The sequence below is a fragment of the Myiozetetes cayanensis genome, unplaced genomic scaffold (genome assembly GCF_022539395.1).
Source record: "Myiozetetes cayanensis isolate MyiCay16 unplaced genomic scaffold, myiCay2020 scf2-11, whole genome shotgun sequence".
Classification (NCBI taxonomy): domain Eukaryota; kingdom Metazoa; phylum Chordata; class Aves; order Passeriformes; family Tyrannidae; genus Myiozetetes; species Myiozetetes cayanensis.
In genome coordinates, this window is record NW_026087411.1 from 39272603 (window position 1) to 39298695 (window position 26093).

Consider the following 26093-nt stretch of genomic DNA (forward strand, 5'->3'; position numbering starts at 1 on the left):
GGGGACGGAGCCCCCTCCTCCACACTCGCACACACGCTCCGTGTCCCCGCCGAGCAGGTCGGGCCCCTTTCTCCCCACCCCCCTCCCTTCCTCCCTCCCCGACCCCGCTCCCTTCTTTTCTTCTTCTTCTTCCTTTTCTTCCCCCCCTCCGCCGCCTCCTGCCCGCCCTCCCTCTCTCCCCTGCCCAGACCCGCTGCGCCGAGCTGGGGAGTTGCGGCTGTTGCTGCCGAAACTCCTGCGGCGGAGTCAGCGCTTTCCTTTATTGGGGGAGAAGACGGAGGGAGGAGGAGCCGCCGCGATTCGGAGCCGCAGCCCCTACAAAAGCGTGTGTGTGTGCCGGTGGCGGGGGGGGGGTTGGTCCCGACACCCCGCTCCCCCGCCGCGCACACGGGCACTCTTCCTCGTACAATGGAGGAAGAGCCTCCCTCCCTCTCTCCTCCTTCCCTCTCCCCGCGGTGAAGCGAGAAGGAGGTTGTTCTCGGTGCTGGGACCCCCGAGGGCGCTCTCCGGCCGCTCGGTGCCCGGGGAGGGGGCGCAGCGCCCCGGGGAGGCGGCCGGGGCGCCTCCCCCCTCCACCCCTCCCGCGGCAGCCGGGGGTGGGTTGTTGTTGTGGCAAGTTTCTCCTCCTCTGACAGAAATGGCGTCAATGGCAGCGAGTGTAGGGGAAGCCGCGGCGTGCCGGAGCCGCGGGAGGAAACAGCGGCCGAGGAAAGAGGGGAGCGGGTTAGCCGCGGGGAAAGGGGGGATCCGGGGAGGGAAAGGGAGAGTTTCGGGAGGAGCTCAGCGCCCCCACCCCGATCCCTGGCTCCCCTCCCCCCGCCCGGTGCGAGCGGCTGGTGCGGTGCCTTAGCGCTTTGTTTTAAATTCCAGGTCCAGCCTCGGCCGCTCAGCCACGATCGAGGCTTTTACCGCAGCCTGAGCTCATCATGAAGGTAAAACGCTCGCTTGTGTGTCTGGGAAGGGAGAGGAGGGAGGGTGGCATGGGGAAATGCTGTCCTATCTGTCAGTCCATCTGTCCCGACCCCGGTGCGGGGCTCAGTGCTGGTGCGGATCCAGACTGCGGGCTGCTTCATCCCCACTGCCGTGTTTCGGTGCCTTCGCTCGTTCGCTGATGGTGGGGCAGGCTTTGCTTCACCGCGTTATGCTGGGGGAAGCTGTAAGTTCCCTGAGAAAGGTTGTTCTCCTTCAGAAACATTGTAGGAGAATAAGGACATGGCTGCCTGGGCTGAGCTTGCTTCATGGAGAAGCAAGGGACAGTCACTCTGCTTGAGAAAGTAACATTGCAGGGGAAATGTTAGCTCTTCAAACGTGTTTACTTTAATAGAGGGTAGATTTACTTACTTTTTGTTCGTTAATGGGAGTTTTGTTGAATGGATAATTTTGATGTTATCAGAGGGAGGGTGCGTGTAAGAGATTCTCTGCAGTGAAATGATTGCTGTAAGGTGCGGAAAGATTTTCAAACAGGTTCTAATTTTCCTCGTGGTGCTGTGTAGTATTCACGTACCTCACTGTCGTGTGTTTTTCTTCTCTGAGACCTTTCTAGACTATTTTATGTTTAATATATTATACAAGCTTTATAGGAAAATAAATCATATCGGTGGAATAGAATGGTTTCTGTGTGTGGCAAAGACCTGTGTAGTTTTTAGCAGCTGGGTTTGTTAGGGGTTTTTTTATCGTTTTGCTGATATGTCTTGCTCAAACTGCCATTTACTGTTACCATGACCCCTGTGTAATTCAGCTCCTGGTCCTGCTGGGCAGCAGTAAATCTCATTTCAAAATACTGTAAATCTTATAAAAGACAATTGTTACAAACCTGTGGTACATCACTTCTTTGGTATTTATTAATAAAAAAGAGCAGTCTCTATGTGGGGTCTTGCACTATCAGAGTTGTGCCTACTGTCTGTGAATGAGTATTACATAAAATGTGTACCTAGTACTATATTCACTGCTGAAGATGCTAAATGATAGAAACTCTTTTAATTTCTAGATTGATCTGAGTTGCTGAGCAGCAGTGTCTTTTGTATAGCTGTTAAAGGTTTAGCATGTTTTTTTTTACTTTGGTGACTTTATGATAATATTTTTTAAAAATTATGTTTTAATTACCCTCTCTATGATCTCTTTTTAACAAGTGCTAAGATCTAAAATACTGCATGTCTGCCTTATGAAAAGTAAACTGTGAATTTACAACAATAGGCTGTTGAGGTTGTATGATAGGGAGCTTTCCAAATGTGGCTTAATGCTTGGTGGGGATGCAGGAGACGGAAGCAAGGTAAATAGGAGGCAGTATAGGGAGCTTTCTTCCCCGTAGAAGGAAAAAATACTTATTTAAATGACAGTTAAATTTACATACGTTTCTAATATACTTTTTCCATGTAAACAAATCTTACAGTCACCATGGAGATCAGGTTCAGATACTGTGGTTTTAGAGACATATTAATGTGTAGGTAGACAGTAGGGAGCACAAGGAGTTCAGATCACAAGTGGAACACAAAGTGTTCTGTGAAATAGTGATATAGATCTACTTCAAGCTGAATTGAATGTATAGCAGATGATTAAAGTAGCAACGCAGAAACCTGTTAAAAGAGACATAAAAAAAAGTTTACTTATTCTTCAGTAAGTTTTGTGCTACTGTTCCATGTTTATTTTTAAAATCAGGATGACTTCTGTTAGAGTGTTCAAGTGCTAAGTTTAAGTCTGCAATTTTTGCAATTTGTGTATATATAGTCTTAAACTTGAGATATCTCTGCTTGAGATAACTCCCAGTACTTTATTTACTATGCCATGTCATGTTAAGGGAGGTTAATCTGTAAGTGATTACGTTGAAGCTTTAGTTACTACAGTGAAACTTTTAACAGAATTGTGGCTCAAAAGAAATTTCTAAGATTCAATAGTCTAACCACGACTGTAATACAGTGTATCAGTCTTTCTGGCTGGCTTAAATTTGTAATTTTATTAGTTAAGCTTACAAGGATACAAGTTAGTCCAATAAGAAGAAGTAAGGAAGAGTGCTTAAGAGAATTATGAGCTCTCTGTTTGTATCACAACAAGGTAACATTGACTGTACTAGATCAAGATACTGTTTAAATATGACTGCATACTTCTGTGCATTTGTTTTGTAAGTTATTGAAAGAGTGTGTGCTTCAAGGACACTTTAGCACGTAGTGGATTTAATGCTTTAAGGCCTAGTCTTGCTTTTAGTCTGCTGACTGCAGACTTGCTGCTGACTGCCCAATTGAGGCTTCTGTTTTCATATATGCCTTGGTCATTCTTTCAGGTGCAGAGGGTTGTGTATTCTGGTGAATAGAGCATTAAAACTGGATTCCTTGTTGGTATCTTTGTCTCTTTAGGTGAACTTGAACAACTCATTTAGCTTTAGTGACTTCTTTTCCCACCTGTGTAATATGGATAGAACGTTTATCATTCTTTGTAAAATACAATGAGGTATATTTAGGAAGAACACCATATTATTAGAAAACTGTAAGTTACTCATGCTCTTGCATTTTGGAACCCTTTGAGACAAGACAGGTGTACTGCCTGCTGAGAGATTACCAGCTCCAAAGCTGTTGGCATAATTGTTCTCCTTGTAATAACCCAACTGAGTCCAAGGAAATAAAGTCCCTTGTATAAATTAGTAACTTTAGCCTATTAAGTAGTCCTCCTGTGGACTGCAAAGACCACTTCTAAGCAGCCTTGAAATATATCTTCCAAGAAGTATTCAAGTCCTAATATAATTGTGCTTGTTATTGTGAGTTCTGCTAAATCAGGCTTTTTCTTGTGTTGAATGACCTCTGATAGTTAATACCATTGTATAGATAATGGCTAGGATTGCTTGCATGTTGCAGTGAAGTTGTTTAATTTAGGCACCTTTTGCATAAGACTTTTTTGCATTAAGTATGCTTCAGAAGCATGTAGAATCTGTTTGATTTAAAGACTAATTATGTGCCATCAAATTACTATTTACTAAGTAGATAGCAATATATATAAAAACATTATTATAACTTGTTTCTATTTTTCCCCTGAAAGTCAGAAAAGCAGAGTTTCTGCTTTTAAAGAAAGAAACAAACACAAGCTTGATTTCACCAATGATTTGTAGTAAGAGCTATTGCAAATGCTCCTGAGATGTTTAATATGTATCACAGCATTTAAATATGTGAATGAAGGTAATATGCCCACTATAGTAAAAAGTTCACTGCTGTCTGGAGATCTAAACAGTGGATGGTCCCAGAAGCTACAGCAATGCTCTATGAATTAAGAGAGCTGAAATAATTGTTTAAGTGTTTTGATGCTATTTGCATGTTAATGTTTTTCAGTCTGTAAAATATGGAATATTTAATGGTTGTAGATATTTCTGCTTGGTATCCCTAGATGTTCCTGAGTGCTTGTGCAAAGCTGCCTTATTAACAAATTAAGGAAACTGTGTGTACAGTTTATGGTAGATGTTTTGTTTTGGTTTGATTTGAATTGATCCTGAATTTACGTTTTGTTTTCAGTAGTCTCTCCTGGTGACCTCCACCTATCCACAGAGATCACTGGTGCACACTGATGCTGTAGCTGCTTTTAGCTGCTTTCCCTGAAAGCTGCCAGACCATTGCTTGTATTCTGTGCCAGTATAGTAGAGGACAAAAGTGAAATATCTAGTAAACTTTTCAGTCACTAATTTCCAACTTCAAGCAGAAGTCAGTTGAAAGTACCATTGCTCTTATGCAGGCAGGAAACCAGTCATGGAATGTACTGACCTTTTACTTTTTGCCTAATTATTTGAATTACAGCAGAAATAGAGATTTATAAAGGAAGAGTACCTCATTTTTGTGAGGGAAGCAGGAGAACAGGTAAGTCTTAGGATGTGGTTTTCCCCTGTAACTTGCTTTTGCATTATGAAAAATGATTTTCTTAAGTTCTTTCCTTATGTTCCAGTTGGAACAAGTGATCAGAGGCAGTTATTGACTTCCTCATGCTTGCATAATTATGTAGAAAGGAAAGCAAACACCACTTGCACTCAGCAATTACAAGTCATGTTGGAATAATCTATGTTATTTTGAAATTAGTTACTTGCACTTTTTAAATGTCAATTTTGTGTATTTTACAGTGGCTAAACAGCATGGAAGTCTTGAACTTAAAATCTGCATGTGTAGTGTGTGGCTGTTGAATAGTTTATTGGTTGATAAAGACTCAAAGTTAATTAGACCATGTAGTGGAAAAAAGGCTGAAGACTTTTTGAAAAGACTGAAGTTGTAATAAACTGTGAGCATTAAAACAGTTAAGTTGCCTGCATTATTATCTTTAAAGTTGGTGAAGACTTTTGGATCAATGCTCTCATGGCAGCATAACTGTTGTATCAGCATACTCTCTTAAGAAGAATGTTAGAATAAGAATGTGCATATCCTCACTAGAACACTTTGAGATGGTTATTCATTTCACTTTGTAATCCGAAACAAGTGTTGTGTACTTGTAGTGCAGAGGCGTGCTGTGGCACACATTAGGTGTCTGTTCTCAAAGAAATTCTGCATTGTAGTTGAAAAGTCTTTTGAAACAAAATGCAGTGGTTTTGAGATACTAAGCTTTACAGTTACTAGCACATACTTAATCTGAATGCTTTGCTGGTCATGTAAACTGAAAAATAAGGGCTAACTTTGAGACAGGTGGAAATGATACTGTTGTCACAAATTGGTTTCAAATTTTCATTTAAATCCTATAGATACATACATATTGCTTAGAAACATATACTTTTATAATAGGCTGAAGAATAAAAGGGAGTTTCAGGTGTCCTCATTTGAAAAAGACAAAAAAATTTATAGAGAAACCTAGAGCTTAAATTTACTTGGCACCCTAATGTGATACACAGCTACTCAAATGCTAGATTATTTATCAGTTCATACTTACTTGAAAGTAGTTAACCTACTTTCTGTTCACTACCTGTTGTGAAATGCAACAATAGATTCTTTGCATTTCTACTTACTATAATAGGCACTTCAGCTGTTTTTACTGAAATGTACAAAGCTGAAAAATATGGATCTTGAACTCTTTTTGCCTCACAGCTGAGAAATGTGGTAAGTCAGGGCTTGTACAGCTGCTTGCTTTTTAGTTAATATATTTCAGTAACAAATACCACTTTTCTGCCTTTTCTATTTAGCACTTCTAGTGTTGTCCAGTTACTGTGCTTACTACCACTTCCTGGATATTTGCTTGGATACGATGTGTGTGAAATGGATTTTTAAAGACTTCTAGAAAACTTCAAAAGGCCTCCAGGGAACTAAGAAAAATTGTTTAGCCTTATGCATGAACTAAATGTTAGTGATTTAATATGTGTTAGAATAATTATTTTAAAAGGTTTTGATGGAAAGTCATAAATCTGGGCAGTTGAGTGTTTTGTTCTTTTTTTTTCTGTTAACATGGGGTGACCAGATGAGAGGATATTTCAAGGAATTCAAGTATAGAAAAGTCAGCAAGCCACTTTGATATTCTATACTTGACAAGACATCTACTTTCCTTCTGAAGATTAGTTTGAACCAGAGGAGAAATTAATAAAGCACTATTGTTTGGGTGTTTTTTTGTTGGTTTTTTTTTTTTTTTGGCAATCTATAAAGCAGTCATGACCTGTTTAGCAAGAACAGTTGGTAAGCAAGCTCTGGAAACCCAGTTGTGAGAATGTCAGAGGAGGGTGGTGGAGGGTGTTGCTGAGTTACCTGTAGGAAACTAGGACTGAGGTGACTTGCCTGCGTTATGTGCGACCACTGTGTGACACTGATTTCTTGAGTGAGTGTTTATTAATTAATTGAATGTGGAGCATTATACTGGGGGTTCCTGAGCTTGTTGGGAACACTGTGAAAAAGAATTTCTTATGAGCTAAGCAGAAACATTGTGCTGAGCTATGAGAAGGCATTTTCCTGACTGTGAGCATTAGCAGTAGTACCACCAGTTAACCCGAAGTTACTTGCTCCCGTTGCTGTTGTCTTTGAACCTGTATATGCTCTCGAGTGAAGAGGGTAGTCAGTATGCCGAAGAAAAGACTTTTTAGCATTCAGAACTCCCAAATTATGTAGTCTTTGATGGTGACTTGTGCAGATCAACTTAAGGAGTACCTATATAGAGACAGCATTCATCAGTTGTCAGTTAAGCTAACTGTGAGTGCAGACATCTGTAGAGCTCTGTTACAGAGCAGATCACCCAAACTGGACTAACTGTTGAACAACACTGTTCTTCTCATTGTTTAATCTGTTGGTTTGTCCCCCAACAACCAATAGCAAAGGATTTGGCTTCATAAGTAGGTTGTCAAATTCAGCTTGTATGGTCATGGAAGAAGGCAGTCTTGGGTCCCTCTTCCAGTCCTGGCTGTTTATTCTTATCTTTCATGCTAGCAATCCATTTGTGTGGTCCCAGAGTACATGGAACTAAACTAAAATGAAGAACAATTAGATACATCTACTCTTCAGTTGCAGTCAGGCCCTGTCCTGGCTGATCCCTGGCAGAGGAAGGAAGGAGATGAAAGCAGTAGTGCATAGAGACTGATTTAGATTGATTTAAACTGCTTGTGAACACACATCCCTCTGCCAAGTTAGCAGTTTACAGGCTAAACACTTTGTAAACTCTCTACAGGTGAAATTGCCATAGGGGGTTTTCTATGCTTGCTTGCTAGATAGAGTGCTGGACTTCTCTATAGATTTGAAGTCCATGTTTCCTAGAAGGTGTTGAGTGAAAAGATTAAATGGAATTGATGCTGTACCTTGAAGGTGATGAATAATATTTAATTTTTGATATGGTAAACATAATTTCAAAAGATGAAGAGGTTTTAAAGAAGAGATGGTATCAGGCAAAAAAGTATTTTTAAGGAGGCCAATATAAGCTTGGCTTCCTCTTTCTGCTTCCTCTCCTCCCCCAGGTTCTTATTCAATATTTGGAAAGAATGGCATTAATAGCAATTATATCTCTTTCTCCCTAAATTAGAGAAATTGTTGGTATTATAATTTTCTGCAGAAAAATATTTATAGATATTAGATTTCTATCATGTCAAGGTGACAATCTTCATGTAACTAATATTTATGTTAATAATACGTTCTGACAATAGTATTTTTACCAATGAGTGGAAGATGTAAGGAATCATGCTATGTTGATTCCAAATTAAAACAATAGGGAATGATAATTTGGGGATAAATTACATCACTCTTTCTTTGATAAGGAAATTGAAGGGAATAGAAGTCAAACTTCTGATTTTTTTTTTTTTTTTTTGGTACTTGTTAAGAAGGTTCATATATTTATTGGTAGACGAGTGGAGACTTGGTGACAGTTGGGTGTTAATGCCAGTTGGAGATGGTAGAGTGAGATGTACGCCATTTTCTGCTTATTACCAGGAAATTAATGCAAAAATTTTGATGACATTTGTTATCTTACTTTCCAGGAACTTGGGTTCTCACTGAACTTTTATCTATGATCCTTTCTCCCTTAGATGCCCTTCTAACTTACTATTCTTCATTGTTTACACAATCCTTCTAAATGGTATTTGGGAGATGGGATTTTACTTCAGCAAAATTCATATCCAAGGTTTCATCTAGTAATAAATAATGTAGTAGGGAGTAATTTGTGTGTTTTTTCACATTCTCTTCTGATCTGAAAAAAGTGTTTCAATTTGTGGCAGGGCAATCTGATCCCCTGTGATAATTTTTTCCTTCCTATTTTCAGCTATCCTCTCAAGAGCAGATTGCAAACACTAAATCTCTTGTTTGTACGTTTAGGACTTCATGTTTTCTTGAAAATAAATGTGGAATACATTTTTCTAAGACTCACAAAGAAGACTTTAAATTAATTTAGAATGGTGGAAGATAGACTTTCCAGTATCCTGTATGAGTGTTTAAGTGAAAGCGTTAGCTTAATCTTTTTGTTAATGCTGTGACACTTAGGTTGATGTAACTTCTTTCCCTGGGAATAAAAATAAGAGGTTGAGACATTTTGGAAATGAGTACATGTTATACCAGCATTTCAGAATTCAGGAATTTGTAATTGAATATGTGTTTTCACTTTTTAACTTAGTTTACTGCTCTGCTTATTGAAAGATAGATGTTGGTGTAATATTAAATGCATGTTACCTCAAATTATATCACTAAACTTAGAAATAAAATATATATAATTCTTAAGCTTTGTACTTCTATAAATATAAATGCATTTTTGAAAACATAGCAATAGTTTTATAAATTTCCACTTCAATTTCTTTAGAGGGTTGTCCTGCTAGATGTGCATCAAGGGAGACAGTGAAATACTTCAGCATAAGTAAGACTGCACTATTGTTTGAAGATTAAAGTATGATATGTACCAGTACCTTGCTGCCTGGAACAGAGACGAAAAATGGAGACCGTAATTCAGCTTTGAGTCATTTCCATTTTTTTAAATGCAGATTCATTCTGAGGTGCTCTTCCAGAACTTTAAAATGACAATCCACATACATTTACACATAGAACATGATTTGGGTAACTGTAAAGTGTCTTTGTCGTCTTTGTGGAATTTCATGCCTATTTTCCTGCAATGTTGGACAATTTAAAAGTCATTAAAGCTTGGATTCATTCCTTTACTCATAGACTACTAGTGCAGTTTTTATATTCCTAAAAATCAAGTGGCACAAAACATTATGCCACCTGATGCTGTACAGTATTGGATATGTGGACTGAAACCTGCCAAGAGTCACACTTCAAATATATTCTGGTATTCTTGATCCATTTTAGAGTTGGGCCGCTAAGGCTGCTGCCAGGTGTGTTCCCTGGAAAAACTTATTGTGAAGTTCCAGAAAGTGTTAGTATATATATTAGATGTCTGTCTGCAGCAATTGAGTTTTTCTTTGTTAGTAATTGTTTGGCTGTTGAGCTAATATTCTGATTTCACTGTACTGTGTCTGATGGGAGCCAAAATTGGATTGATGAGTTAAACATATTTCACTCTATACATTTTACATAATAAAAAATACATATTTTTATATATATGCTTAGCAGGGTAGGGTTCTTTAGGTTTCTAGATGCAAGTAAACTCAATGAGCTGCTTTTGTTATATTCTGTATAGTAAGACAAATTCTCTTTTGATGACAGCGTAATATTATTAATATATCAATCAGACAGAGAGAGGTGTATGTCCTGCTACGACAGACTTTTTTCACTGGTGATGTGCATGGTATTGGTAGCATCTAGATAGCAACTCAAGTGGTAGTAGGTCAGTTTTAAATTAGTGGAATACTTTTGTTTTTATCTCCAGTAGTACTGATTTCAGATCAGTAAAGTTATACTTACTCTGTTTTGCATTAAAATAGAGAACAATTTGCCTGTTTCTAACTGGAGTAAAAATCATTCATGATGCTTAAGCTGGCCTGATCAAGTTTCTCTAGTTAGCGATATTGTTTTTACTTAGCTGGAATTTTGAGCAAGCAAATTGTGATCTTCTTAGAAATATATATATAAACAAACAAACAAACAAAAAGAAAATGGTAAACTTCAGGTATTTGATTCCAGACAAATCCAGATACTATCTTACTGCTATAGCGGGATATTCTTACTATGCTTGCCCACAGTTGAACTTGGGATGGAAAAAAATACACTACAATACTTGAATGTGATCTGCAAATTGGACTTGTGTTTACAAGCAAACTCCTTAGTCTTAAAGGAACTGCAGCATCTTTTCTTTTATCTGGTAGTTTCTCTTAATACAGCCTTTGTGTCCACTGAAACAACATTCCAGCCAAGTACATGAGTGTGTGGGCACACATCAATTGCTAAGAAAGGCCAGCATGCTTTAGCTGTGTATTCCTCTTTTAGCAGTGGTGATGCACAATATTTCTGTGAAAGCAAACATTACAGTGGGCTGATTAGTCATACAGTCATATTGGAAGATTAGGTTTATCCTTTAAGCTATGTATTTCAGAATTCCTCTTTAATTATCTTCTTAGGCTTAGGGAAAAAACATTGATCATAAACATGTAATGAATTAGAATTTCATTGACATACGAAGTTGTTACTGTAACATGCTGATTTGATGGAGACACTGATACTCTGTTGATAGGCATGGTAAGAATGCAGCTTTAACTCTGGAACCGAGGACCTCTTAAGCGTGCCTCTTGTTCAGTTTTTGAGAACAGAACAGGGTTTAATGTGGAAAGTAACAGCAGAATTGTTGACATAGAAAAGGCTATCAAGTAAAACTTAAGATAGAATTTTTCTCTTTCATTTTGGTAATCCTAAATGTTACTTTTTGAAAAGAGGCTAAAAAATGAAGCTTTTAGTATAAGAGGCTTAAAGACTTTTAAGGAAAAAAAATAGGCTTTACATAATAGCTTCAGCACACTTGAAAGCAGTGAACAGACTCTTATATCACCTATACAACTTCAAAAATTTTATTCCTGTTCTTTAATATATTGAACAGTTTTATGGAATCAGAGGAAGGATCTTTCTTTAAATAGCCACTCCCTGGAAATGGCTGCTATTAGTCACAGGCTAAGCCAGCTGAAGATGTTTTGGAAACAGGTGCAGCAATGAGTAGCCAAAGAAACTGAAGTATTCTGGGTAGTTAAATTGAATAAAAGGTATGAAACAAGTAGTTTAGGTTCTTAAATTCCTTAAATTCTGGAAAGTAACCTAGCTGAATGCTAACTGTTTATATATTCTTATTGCTTATATTACTACAGTGGCACTTCTACTTTTTGTGTAACATACATCTAAAATATGTCTTCATAGTTATGCATCACTTGACAAATCTCCTCTAAACTTGTCTCCAACTGGGTGTTTCTGTTTTCTTAATATCTGTTTTACTTTTAATGCTTGCACACTTGGTTTGCTACGAGTATTTTCTGATGGAAAATTCTCAAAAGGGCTTTCAAATAGTAGAACTTAGTTGAACAGGAAAAGCTTGCATTCTCTGTTTTGAATAGTTGCCATATTGATTACATTTAGCCTTTTTTCCCCACACCTGCTTTCACAAACCTCAGACTTAAATACTGAACTCTTACATGTATGTTGTTGTGGAGAGGAATAAAAAAGAGAAATTATCAAGTTCCTTATAATACCCTAGCTACTGGCCGTGCAGGAATATTTGGTCAGTAGTGTTCTCTGAAAATGCACTGAGATGGGAGAAGAGTTTGCATGTTTGTTATGTTTGTTAGATTTTTATCATTATGTTCCTACAAGTTAGGAAAGTTGTAAAAGTTCTAGCTCATGAAGCATATTCTTATAGGAACACCATAGCTTTTATGATGAAATAAGGCAAAAAATAAAAACTACGGACTTGAAGTTTCAGTCCTAACTTTTTTTTTTAACTCTATGTACAATTTTATGGAGTTACGGATGTTTTCCTTCAGAAGACGTAGTCCTGGCATTTACTTATATTAATCTAGGTGAAGTGGGATATACAAATAAGTTGCTATTTTTTCACAACTTGGGCAAGGGGGCAGATTTACAGTTTACTTAATAGTTTGAGGAACTGTCCATTTGAAAGAAAAGTGTACTGTGGAAAATAATGTTTATATTTTTCTGGAAGAAGATTGCATTTGTGAAAATAGAATTTATTCAGTAGTATATTCTGCCACAGCAAGGCTCTTTAAATTTAACATCACCCATAGCAGCTCAACCAGAAGTTGATTTGAGGTGATTTGAAGTTGATTTGTGCCATGATTTGGGAAAGCAGCATTGTGATTTTTGTTGGGATAACTTCAGTTTCACTTATTTGCTTCTTGGGAAGTTTCCAGTGCAATGTTGTGCAGAGATACACGTGCCAGTATGGAAGTCTACTTGTCAGCATAAGTTATAATTTACTGTAGTTTTCTCAGGTAAATTATTTGCAGTACTAATTTCTGTGCTGCCCTAGCTAACCTGTGTCCAGCTTAAGTAAGACACCTATGTTCTGCAAGGCTGTGGTTATCTTATATGACAACAGTGGCCCTATAGGTGCTGGTAAGAAACATGAGGAGATGTAACAGAAAAAAATGGTGATTTTTCCCTCTTCCAGGCTCAGATAATTAGTTATGTGGTTATAATTTCTTATATAGCTACAGTCTTAACCAATCTACTGTCTGCTCTTCTTGACTGGGAGCTTTTTGTAGTCTTGAACCATTTGTAGTAGTGGCAGACCAAACTTAATTTGAATCAGTTTCTCTGCTGCTTGGATGCTTCTGCATAGTGCAAGTGTGTGTATAGTAGTGCTAATACTTCACTTCTCTTTAACTTTGCTTGTGTCTGTCTCCAAAAGCTGCCTTATCATAGTCTTAATGCAGTACTGTGGGTTCTGTAGCCTGTTTCTAAGGAGATTTGGAGACATAATTAAACAAACTGTTCTTTATTCAGAGACCTAAGCTCCAGTAGAATATTAGGGGAAAATACGAATATTGAAAAACTTTGTCTAATGCAACTCATCTTTTGTAATTATATTTATTTGCATGTACATAGTCCCCTTTTTCTTTACACCTGCAATAGTAGCAGATACTTTTAATTTTTATGTGTTGGGTTTTTTTTCCCTTTTTATTTACTGGGAGAAGAAGCTGAAGAATTGTTTGACTATTTTGAAAGATGTAATATCTTTCTGCAAAGATAGATCTACATATTTCTGTAAGAGAAAGATATTTTTACTGTAGTAAATTTACAGGCAGTTCAAAGACTATAAGACTGTACTCCAGATGCTATAAAAATATAGCCTCTGCTGATCTAAGCTTGAGGTACTACTGATGTTTTGCATGTGTATAGTTATTGTATGCTATTTGTATCTCCACTAATACAGTGTTAAATAATTGTTTATTAGGAAGAAGAATCTTCTTCGCAGGCATCTTGGAGAGAAAAATGAATATTTGCTAAGTGTAAAAGGGAAAAAACATAGGAAGGGGTAATTTGCAGGACATTGTAAAAGATATCTACAATGTATCATACCAAAACATTGCAAAGAGACCAGTATAGATATACCTGTAAAGGATAATACTTGTAATTTCTACTTTCAAAAGTTTATGCTGCAAAAGTAATAGTGATCAAGTTAACATTTGTATACGCACACCCTCCCAAGCACATATGTATATATTTTAATATCTAGAAATTACCTACAGTTATTTGAAAGTTTCTGTTTGTGGGCTAGCTTGCCTTTGAATTTCATTCCAATCCCATTCTGTTAAATGTTTCAAATGCGTAATTCTTGCATAGGGAATTCCCAGAAAGCCAGATATAAGGGCTCATTTTTTTGAAGCCAAAATACTGCACTCTTAGTGTATTAGTTGTTTTATCCAAATGAGATGTGTTTTTTTAGCTCTTGTGCAACTGTTTCCCCTGGAGACTAAAGAATAGCATAGCAGGTTAGTGGTGATAACTAGCCAGTGATAACTGGCTAGTTTAGAGCAGGAGTGAGGATCTGTCAATATGTTCCAAATAAGGATTGGCTTACACTAAAACCTCAGGAAAAGTCTAGGGATTAATGTTGAATCTAGTTGAATTCAAACATCATCCAAACCTCAAAACAAATGAAAAATGTTTGAGTTTGGCTGGTTTGCAAAATCTTAAAAGTTATTGCTGGCACTGAGCTAGAAAGGAAGACAGACTCTTGGTCTGTGCATGCTGAATCTCCTGAAGCCAGCAGAGAAATTTAAGGATATTTCTGCAGAGCAAGTTACTGGAAAGCAAAGGAGAGCCTGGTTTGACTGTTCTGAACTGCATCTTCAGATTCTGTTACTTGCATTTGTATCCTAACAAGTCTGAGCCTTACACTTTGTCAGAACAACTTGTTCAGAAAAGCCAGGAGAAAAGCAAAAGGCAAATTGGTGGAGAGAATAGAACTTTTTTCTGTAGGTAAGATACCTTTGTTCTATATGCTTTAATTTAATATTGTCTGAAACGACTGTATCTCTACCAAGTCTGAATTTTTCAGAAAAAACTAGATGCCAGAGGTGTAATTGACTGAAATTACCTTTGTAGTTATATTTAACCTTTCTTTAGTTGATTTTTTAATAGGAATGTCAGGCTCTGTAAGGGGGGAGAAAGTCTGCATATTGATATTCCTGTAACTGTAGTGAAACGGTGAGTGCATCTGCTGTGTCAAACAGTGCTAATGGGATTCCCAGGTTAAATCCATGCAAGACTATGAGACCACTGAAAGAATATGTTTTCTCATATTTTGATCTCTTTGCCAGTATAGTGTAACCTGAAACAGATTTTTCTGGATTCAAATGTGCTTTAGCATCTGCCATCGCTGTTAAACTCCATGGAGTTAGGGTTATCCTTCCGTGTGCGAAGCAGTGACTTCTTGGGAGCAATCAGCTGTAAGGTTCTGGATCTCTGCTCCTTGAAGGCCTTTCAAAGATTGTCTCAACACTGGGTCATCATCTTGGTGCAAATTATCTGTAGTCCAGTCATTAAATGTCACGTTTTCTTGACTGTCAAACCAAACCGTTATTTTTGACAGGACTGATCCCATTTATAAATTGAATTAAGTCAAGTGTTTTGTGGGAAATTCTGAAATTTTTGAAATTAACCTTGAAATTAGTTCTCAGTTTACAATCGAACTTCTTATTTTACAAAACCACCTAGTGGTAATGGTGCTTTGCTAGTTTGCTATAAAAATCAACAGTCTATTCCTATAGAATGCTCAGTTAAATCAGTAATACCTGCTTTGTTTGCAGATAATGTGGGCTGGATATAAAACTTAACATATACTGGTTTTTTTGAGTGCTATCCAAGTAGATTAGTCTTTGAATATAAACTTGTGTTTGACCTTGCATATATGCCAGTGCTGAAGTGCTTTTAGCCAGTTTAAAGCCACTTCAGGGATTTAGTGGAGATGTTTGACTGAAAGCTGTTTGTTTGACACCAAGATCATTTGAAGAGACAGTTAGCTTGGTTACAACATCATTAAAAAAAAAAAGTAGCATGGTAAATGTCACCTTTTTCATCCAGCTAGGGGCTTCATACTTTTAATTTTTGGAATTTGGAAAAAAAGAACTTAGAGATCAAGAGTGTGCAATGAAAAGGTAAATATAGAAAATGCTATCACACAAACATATGAAATGGTGGCGAAAAGAAGAGGATTTTTTTCTCATTTGAAATTTCTGTGGTTTTTTTGCAAGAACCTTACAAATTCTAAATTATTATGGAGTGCTACTTCATGTTGTAGTTCAAGGCAGGCTGCCAGTTGACCCATTGATTTATCCTCTTCTACTTTCTTAACTCTGGTGTATGATCTTACAGGGAAATGATACAACTTACTGAAGTGAAAGAAAATTAGTTTAGCAAAAGTAACAGAAATAAGTAGCTATGTGTTGAATTGGTGAGTTGAATCACCTTAAGCCAAGGTGTATCAGAACAGATGCAAAAGAGAGGATGGACAGGGAGAGGCACCATTCATGAAGATTTGAGTTTCGAGGGCCAAAGCCTTCCCCTTTTACACTCGTGAGTTGTTGAATCAACTCACAAAAGAAATATGAAAGAGCACACCATCTGCATAACTGTGGTGGTGAGCATCTATCAGCACACACCTCCCCATCCACCTTTCCCAGTTTGAGAAATTAAGAACTATTGTTGGTAGTAGGTATTGTCACCACCTCTGATTGCTTAAACCCATTTTATTGGATTTATTTTTGATGGCTACTTTTTTTGTTTGTTTGTTTTCTGTAGGTAGACAGATATTTTTGAATATTTTATCCTAGCATTTCTGGCTTTATTCTTATAGGAGTGAATAGATTCAACCCATTTTACTAGACTGGTTTTCTCACTTTGCGTAATGATCAAAACTGCATCCTGGTGATCATTCAAAGTTACCAGGAGAAACAAATAAATGAATGTGACTCGCATTTAGAACAGTTCTGTTTTAATAGATTCCTAGCATACAGAAGCCATATGCTTTTTGTATCAGGTAGGTCTTAAAGCACTTTTATATTCAGAAGTTTCCTGTTGGTTCTGTAGCATTCTGGGCTGTTGTGATGTTTTGCCTCTTGCCATTTGTCAACTCATACAGTTCTACGCAAAACATTCATATTTTGATTCTTATACAGGTAGTTGTGTATTTTGGGTTGCAAATACAGCAGAAACTGTGTAATTGCTCACTTAAAATAAGATTCCTTATTCTTTAGCCTTCATTTTTCTTCTTCCCATCCTGAATTTAAATAAAGGGCCTATTCCATCTGTTCCTTTGCAAAGAGTGGCATTATGAATATTGCCATTTCGGAAATCTAATAAGCGACTGTATTAACTACAAGTTATGTTACCAGTTTTTTGTAAGTATTAAGAAAAATGCACTATGGAATTCTAATCCATTGTAATGGGATGCCTTTGAGGCTAAAAAACCCACAAGATTGCAGGATTTCAGAGCAATGAGTATAAGGACAAAGCAGCTGGCTTTGGCCTACTTAATTTGTTGAGAGGAAGTGGGGACTGACTGCAACAGTTGAGCTTTTAAAACTAAAGAAGTGAACAGATTGTTGCTGAGTGGAGTTGTGTACAGAGTATTTTTAAAATTAGTATGGTAAGTAAGTTGAGCTCTAACCAGAGATGAAACCATGTGCATACTTCCTGTCTGTCTGAGACATCGCACAAGTGCCTGGGGGCGGCAAAATGAGTTTTGACACACATCAGCGCATATCAGAAGTGCTAAAGTTGGTATTTCTTGGGCCAAGTGGTTTTTCTGATCACTTCTTGGTGAAGTGATTGGCTATTTGGTATACGAGGCAATTCATATAATTTTGAAAAATGGAGATAATTCTTCAGAAGTCTTTCCTGTTGTAGCTGCCTTTATCACAATATTTTGTTTTAATTGTGGGAGTTCCTTGTTGATTCAGAATCTGAGTATGAGTACCTATAGCCATATTTAGGTGTTTGAATGGCTACCTCAAGGTTTGCTTGATCATACTTTTAATGTGTATATAGTAAGATTGTTGATTTAAAGCCTTGAAGAGATGGAATATTTGTATCAATCCTTATGATCTCTTCAAGCGTCTAGTTACACAGTATATTAATATCCTTTTTTAAAATCTAAAATCTCTGTTCATCCTAAAGCCATGGGATTTTTAATGCCCTAGATTATAAGATTAAAGAACCTTGCAATATTGCTTATTTCCTATGCCATGAAAGAGCACTTGAGTTTGACACTATGGGCCAAATCCAGTGAAGGACTGTAGCTAGCTAACTTATGGGTGTTTGTGATACTTCTCAGTGGGAGTGATGGCACTGTGGGAGTCTCCTTTGTATTATAAATAATCCAGGCATGTGGCAGTGGGTGCTCTGTCTCCTGGGCAGACAGAGAATTGGGTGAGAGGACCTTATGAAGTAGGGTAGAATCTGTTGGATGGTTAGCACAGGACCTATCTGCAAGCACCTTGTTCAGGCATCTCATTTCCATTAGAGTGGTTCATGTAATGGATTTGCAGTTGTCCAGATCCTCTGAAGGAGTGAAACGGGTGCTTTATTCAATAAGCCAAGAATCCCAGCACATGGAATTGAGAACTTGGTGCTAGCTGCCTTTTTATCCAAGGTTTTAGCATCTGGGGCTGAAGACAGCCAACAGGCTGAACTGGGGGCCATCAACAGTCAACACGCTCGCTAGAGTGTCATATAATGGCGTATGCCACATTAACAGCTCACTCCTATTGAAAATGGAACATGCGGCATGCTATTTCTTCCTCCCTTGAGGGGACAGTTCTTAGAAAAATAGCCAAAAAATAAATGGAACATGAGGCAATGTCAAATTCCTGCCAAAAAGGCAAATGTTATACTGGAATGTTAAGGTATTACTTGAAAATTGAGTGAAATTATGTTTGCTTCTCTTGCAATTAATTAGGACGTACCTGTGTCTGTTTTTAGGCACCAACTAGAAGAATTATCTGAGGTCATTAAATCAAACTCCAGAGGAGTAATTAGAAATACAGGGCCTGTAGGTAAATATAAATACATATAAATATTTGGCTTATAGGTAAAATTTACATCATAATTTGTTTGCTGTTTTCTTTTAGAAATCGGATTACTTTAAGGAGTTTCATCTCTTGAAAGCTGCAAAGGAGAAGTACACTGATCTCTATGTGCAGTATTGATAAGACAAGAAATAACAACAGCAAGGAATGCTTAGATGAGATATTATAGAAAAGCCTGTAAACACTGCAGAGAGTGTGGAATATTGACTCTTAAATTTAAGAACGATATTACAGGCATCTGTTATGAATAATACAGCTAAAATGATCCTGCTGAGAGAAAAAGCCCTGATAACCTTCTATGTGTAATTAAGTTTTTGTTTTTCCCAGGAATCTCATCCATTGTAATTTGATAAAATGGTTAGATTAGGTTATTTTAGTCTCTTCGTAGGTATTTTCTAAACTAATTTTCATAGTTCTTTCTCAATGTCTTGTCCTTGGCCAGGAGTTTTACAGTGAATTACTAGGCAGCAGTCAAAGAAGCATGGCAGAGTTAAAATCCTTTCTCCTGTCTAAAATTTGTTGTGTTGCTGTATGAAGTTAGCCGGTATATACTACTATGCTTTTGGTAGACTCCTGTGTGCAGTTGGTGATCTGCTACAAATTCATTTTGTCTGGAGAACCAAAGTGAATACATTCTTCCTTCCTGAATGATTGAATTTTTGCATAACTTTCTGATGCGCAGATCAGTTGCACTTAATTTACAAAATAATGTGTCTCTGGGAGGGATTGATTCTCAATCAGAAGAATCCTAGCTTTCCAGTTTGTTTTGTATTTAGATTTTTTTGTTTCATATTGTTTGACAGTTGTGTGTAGGTTGGGCATTACATTTGGTACTCCCCCATTGTTGTTCTAGCTATCAACAGTGGCAAAAACCGAATCCAAAGGCTACTCATGATTTTTTTTTTACCAGACTTATGTGTTATTTTGTTATAATTTTAACAATATATTTTCAAAAAGTACTTTATTTTAAGTTACAGTTTATACAGCTACAGTTAAAGTTTCATATAAATATACAAAATAACATCTTAGAATTTTGGAATATAATTTTATCAGTGCATATAAGACTAAGAAAATCATAGCTAGTTAGTGAATTGACTTGGGTCAGTGTTTGAGAAATCTCATTCTGATGGGGGATTTTGAATTAGTAAGTCACCCTTTCAGCTTTTCTTTTCTGTTCTAACCTAGGAATAACCTCCCCACTTTTCTTTCCTCGTAAGAGGTTTAGAAAGTGTTGTATAAAATATGGAAGTAAACCAAGGCAAGAAATTTTCTTTTGTGTTTGCAGAAAAGAGAGTCATGGTTTATAGGTTTGGGGTTTTGGGGTGTTGATTTTGGTGGGTTTTTTTTTAACGTTCAGTTTTTCAACTTGGCATGAATTCGTGTCTGAAGTTTTACACAATAGAAAATAATTTTAAAAATAGATGATAATAAACAGAAGCTTAATATGCCACAATTTCAGTGAAAGAACCCCCAACATTCTTTGATAATTATCTGATTTTATGTTTTATTGACTGTTCCTGTTCTTGGTATCAGTTTTAGTATCTAAAAATATTGTTATACTTTTCTGTCAACCAAAATGCTAGTATTATCAATTCCCTAGAATAGATTTGCTTTAAAATACAATTTGTTTCACATATATAGATTTTCCTGTTCTGTATATTGTTATACTGAATTTCTGTAGAACTAACTTCTTAAACAGAAAACAAAAATGAAACTGTCTTTGACTGGAAATAAAAATATTGTCAAAGAATTATACAATTGTTTTAAAACCAGTTTGGTCTCTTGAGATTTCATCAACTACTGATTTTTTACACTTCACATAGTCATGTATTAGTCTCTTCACCATTTTGATCAGGAACAGCCTGGACTGGTTTGTTTGATTAAACTATCAAATTATCTTTGTTCCAGTCCGTTTGGAAGACAAGCATATCATTATCATATCATTCTTTTCAGTGCTTTGAAACATCCCATGTTTTACACAGCAGCATCTCTAGACAGAACTGGCACATTTTTAAATGTGAGATAAGTTTTCCAGACCTAATAAAATAAATAATGCTTCTAAGTGTTATCTACAGCTTTTAGTTGGAAAAAGAGTACTTGTTAATGTAAAGGTTTAATATATTCCTTATTGTCAAATGCAAAACAGATATCAAGGATATACTTTTTACTAAGTTATTTTACCCTCTAATAACAAACATGTTATTGATTGGGGTTTTTTTGATATAACAGTTCTCCTTACTTGAATGAATTTTGTTTCTTGCACTAAAAACAGGAAATGTGAAAGAAGTCTTTCAAATATCTGTGACTAAAAGAGAAGTCTTTCTTCAGAAGCTTCTTATTTCAAATTAGGTGTTACTTTTTTATCTGTACATATGTAGAAACCTAATGTTCAGACTTCACTTGGAATGTACAAAAAAAGTCTGGCCAACATTAATGAAGTTGCACCATTTTTTCAGTACTGAACTATGATGTTAAATAGTTTGAATATTTAGTTAAACCTTACAGGAAAAAAATGCAGTCTGGTAGCTATGGCAATAATTGACTTCAAAAAAGATTTTATATTTAGGGGGATAGGCAGTGGGAGCAGGCATTCAAAATATCTTCATGTAGCCTTTCAGCAATACAAAACGAGACCTACAGAAGGAATAGCAAGGAATTGGCATTATTTTTAGAGTGCTTGATCAGCAGTTCTGGAGTGTTTTTATTAAATAAAACATTGTATAGAGTGATGTGCTATACTGATAGAAAGAACACAGATTTCCATTCTTAGGTCTGAAAGTACTGGAGAAACATCAAATGCCCACTTGCCTGTGAGTTAGATGTGCATTAGCCCCATTCTGCAGAATTGAAAATTGGTACATGCCTGCTGGGTCTCATCATGGTGCGGCAAGTCTGTGACCAAATTAGAAACAGAATCAGAATTCAGTGGGTTTCATTCAGAATGGTAGGGAAAAAAATAATGGTGTAATTTTTTAAAGCATAGTTACCTTTCTGGATTTGCTATTTTTAATAGAAAATGAGGTAATTACAGTTTAGATGTTTGGAAATTATACTACTTGGTACATTTCTAGTGGAGAATGGAGTTGCTCTTTGGAAATTATTAGGATAGACTAACTTTTAAAATTTTTGAAATATTTCCTATGTTCTGAGTAGAGTTAAAATATTTTTATATTTCTGTATCCATCAATTTATCATGGTTCTGAGAAAAAAAAAAGGGATGGGATTACTAGTCCCATAAAAATTCAACTTTACACAGATAAGTAAAAATAATGAAAATCCGTTTTGCATTTAGTACAGATACATTAAATAAAATAAGTGTTACTTGTGATTACCAAACTGAACCTCTTGTTTTGGGTCACTTGGTCCTTCATGATCTTAGAACTTGTAAATCCTTTCCACAGAACTCACTTTAATTTGGAGGGGAAAATCAGCTTTAGAACCCTTTCAAGTCTTTAAGAACTTTAAATAAGCTTGGCATTGGACTGATCTAACAGAATAATTTGAAATAAAGAAAATATCTGCTTTGCACCTGTAGAGAAGGCTAAAGCTGTCAGAAGTTGGTTTAATGCTTCCAGACATTTGTCTGCTAGGTTCTGGTAACTTCCAGCTTGGTTGAGGGGACAGACAACAATGACTTTTTGCCACAGCTGTATAACGTTTGCTTACAAGATTGTTGAGGTGTTACTTGAAACTTCCTGCAGGTTTTAAATTGAAACTGGAAATAAGTTTCATTACGAGAAGCCCTTCCCCCCCTTTTTTTTAACTTGTAAATGTTTGGTTTGATCAGGATGTTTTTTACCATAATTTTTATTTGTGGGCAAATACTGATAAAATTGAACCATTTTCCTTCAGAAATTTCAAATTTATTAGTTTTGCCTTTCTCTGAAATGTACAACAGTAAAAAAAGCAAAGTATCAAATCAAAATCTGATTTTTCAGCCAGAAGAAAATTTGCCTAAAGCACACTCTTACTCTTGAGCTTTCATGTAATAGCTTTTTCATGTGAAAAACATCACTGCCTTTTATTCTATTTTGTAGTTTGCAAGTTCACAGAAAAATTCCTCCTGTCTCCTGTTGCGATATTCTCATTTCTGGGAGGTGGATGATGGGCCAATGGATTTACATTTTTTAAAGGAGTTTTTTGTCTTCTGGGCTTCGGTCTTTGTTTCAGATACTGCATTTGTCTCTGAGGAGTTGTGTGCCTCAGTAACGTACAGTTTGTAGAAAGGTTTTAGAAGTTTCTCATCTTTGTTGCTCTGAAAATACATGAGAAATGTATTTAAAATCAACTATAATTATTATCTGCCAAATTAAGTATATTAAAGTGTTATAATAATAACAGTTTTTCCTGAAAATGTCTGCTATTACTGTAAAGTTGAGTGTCCTCCTAACCACAGCAGGTTGAGCTGTAAGCAAAATCTTGTCCTCTTAATTACACTCTATGATTTTGTTTATTAAGAGATTGATTCTGCAGTGTGTGGGCAGATCTTTGCTATTGGGTGGAACTTACTGCAGTTTGAAAGTATTTAAGGTAATAATCTTTAAACTAAATATCACAGTAATTGGGCAGAAAAATTTTATTTGGTTTCTATGTGTTTCTTTCCCCTGTGTTCATGAAAACAGTTCACCAGAAGAAGTGTCTAGGAGAAGTTGGATTTACCCTTGCTTTAAAAAAAAAGATGCTGTTTTTCAAAGTTGAGTCTTTCCAAGCCCTCATTGACCCAAAAGTTTCTGAGAACCTGTGAATGACACTGAGGTGGCTGCTAATTCTGCAGGATGGAAAGGGAATTTTCGCCCTTCGTTAGAAGACTTAAAGATCTGGCTTGGGGTTTGGGTTGAAGTAGTGGGGTATTATTGGTGGATTTTCCCACTGATTTGTGGGACTGTAGGTGGAATATTCAAGTATGTGTGTGATTCCACTTGCAAACTGGGTGTTTCCATCTTGAATTATGGACGAAAGGCAAACAATGAGAAAACAGGTCCCTTGGAAAAATAACTTCGAAGTACCATAGGCAGTAGCAAAAAAAGTTTTGCTACTGTTCCTCTTGCTTAATATGGATGAGAAAAAAATCAGATGTTGAGTCTTACAATGTTTCTTTTTTAAACTCAGTAATTAATTTGGATACCAGGTGGGGTGAGGAGGAGAGTCTTGAATCTTCAACAAGATTTTTCTGAACCTTGGTTATTGAAAATAAACAAATGTGAAATTTTCATTTAAAAACTAAATCCAGTCCTTTCTTTTCAGTAGTTGTGGGATTGTTGGGGTGGTTTTTGCTTCTTGAAATTGCTTCACTAGTTTCTTGACTCAAGGGTCTTGTAGAGTAGATAAATGTTGAATTTGGAATGTTTAATACAAGCTGAAATCTCAGCTCTTCAAACTCTGAATGTATGAAAGACAAAGAGAAGGTATAGACCCAGTTTTTTCTTTTTGTATTAATCTGAAAGCAGTCCTGCAGGCTTTCCTAGTAACCATGTCTGCTGTGTTTCTAGATTGAATACTTAATCTTGTTTTCATGTGGTTTACTTGGAACATCCTGTGCATGGTGCAGAGGAATACAGATTAGGAGATAGAAATAATATATTCACACACTCTGTATTAGACGTGCTTATAGGCAAAGCACAGTGTAAAGCAATTTTATCAGCTGCTGTACGGCATGACAGACTTTACAAAGGAATTTGAATATAGTAATGCAGCACAGTTGAAAGAAGAGGGGTGAGGATGATTTCATCCCACATGGATGGAAAAATATGTAAATGTGTATAATAAAAAATGCTGGAAAACTGACTTCTTTAACAGACTTTAAATGTATGTAAAAGCACGATGCTACCATTTTAGATTGCAGTGCTAAAATGTGTATTCTGTAGTGTTTTGGAGAGGTCCATGTGTTTCCTCCCTCACACTTGGAAGACCAGAACTATTAATACCAATGTAAATGTCCAAATTCAGAAGATGCGCAGGTTCTTTTATGATGTGGGCATCTAGCCATTTATTAGTCCTTCTAGGTATAATCAGCTTGAAGGCTGGAGCAGAACCCTTCCAGCAGCCTGCTTTGCCTGCCAAAGAAAATTCAGCCACTGAATTGGTGGAAATTGCTGACTGGTCACCTAGAGACTGCTCCTTATTTAAGTGGTAAACCAGCTTTTCAGCTGCGGCAGCCTGTGCTGCAACTCCTGCCCGTGCACAGCAGTTGTGAATTGAGATAGCAGAGAAACTATTCATCCTATTCCCATTAATATAACAAATTGAAGTGCTAGTAGGAGCATGGCGGTTGCCCATTTGTTTGGATTTCCTAATGGAAAGTGCAAAACTGCAGGAAGTTCTTTTCTCTTTATCCCTTCTTGGTCACCCAAGACAGCGCCAGAAATTTTTATAGTAGTTTGGCTGATGATTTAGGATAATACAGCGCAAGGCGCATTCCAGCGGCGTTCCGGAGGAGCTGCACTGCAGGAGGGCGGGCAGCGCTCGCAGATTTCCCGGGCCGAGGTGCCGGGTCGGGAGCGATACCGGGCGGATCCTGGGAATTGGCGCTGCCAGTGCTCGTCTCCATCAGCGGCCGGCTCCCGGGAAGCCCTGCGTGCAGATTTACCAGGCAATCGCCTTACGGGGACAAATTTAGTTTACGGCAATCCGCGCTTAATCTGCCGGAGCCCTGGGCGCCTTCGGGGAGAGGGCGCGGGCGGGCGGCAGCGCTCGGGGCTGGCTCGGGCAGCCAGAAACTTCTGGCAGCTTCCCGGCTCCGGCCCCTCCCCTTAAAGCGACAGGTCCCCAGAGAAACGCTGGTGCTCCTCTGCCGCCCCGAACGAGCCAAACAAATCTCCCGGAGCTCCGTCTGCCTCCGGCAGCCTTGCCAGAGCTGGAGCATCGACCCGGCTGTTCGCGGCTCCTCGGGGAGATGCTGAGGCACTGGTAGCGCTCAGCACCCACTGCAGCGAATGCTGGGGAAGGGCTCGCCCTGGTCTCTTCCCAGAACAGCCCTGCCGTACCCCCCCGCCTGGCTGCGGCCCCACGCTCCCGCGGGGTACAGCCTTCCCCCGGTCTCCCTTTGCGTACCGATGTCTGTCTCTCCGTGTCACTCGGCACAGCCGGCCCCCTTTCTGGTAACCTGCCCTCAGTCATTCATGCCAACAAAGTAGTGATCCGTCTTGGAAGCGCCTGCTTAGTGAGTGGTTTCCATGAAGATCTTCAATACCAGTCTGCTGCCAAT

The 26093-nt window shown here is 37.7% G+C and overlaps 1 protein-coding gene across 2 annotated transcripts in view; it reads left to right on the forward strand.

The window, feature by feature from the left end:
* ARID4B (AT-rich interaction domain 4B) overlaps positions 1-26093 on the forward strand; it is an 89197-nt gene that overhangs the window by 483 nt on the left and 62621 nt on the right. For both annotated transcript variants that reach the window (XM_050314663.1, XM_050314664.1), the window contains exon 2: positions 871-932. In XM_050314663.1, the coding sequence (XP_050170620.1) occupies positions 927-932 (6 nt within the window). In that variant the 5' untranslated portion in view covers positions 871-926. The remainder of the gene's footprint in view (positions 1-870; positions 933-26093) is intronic.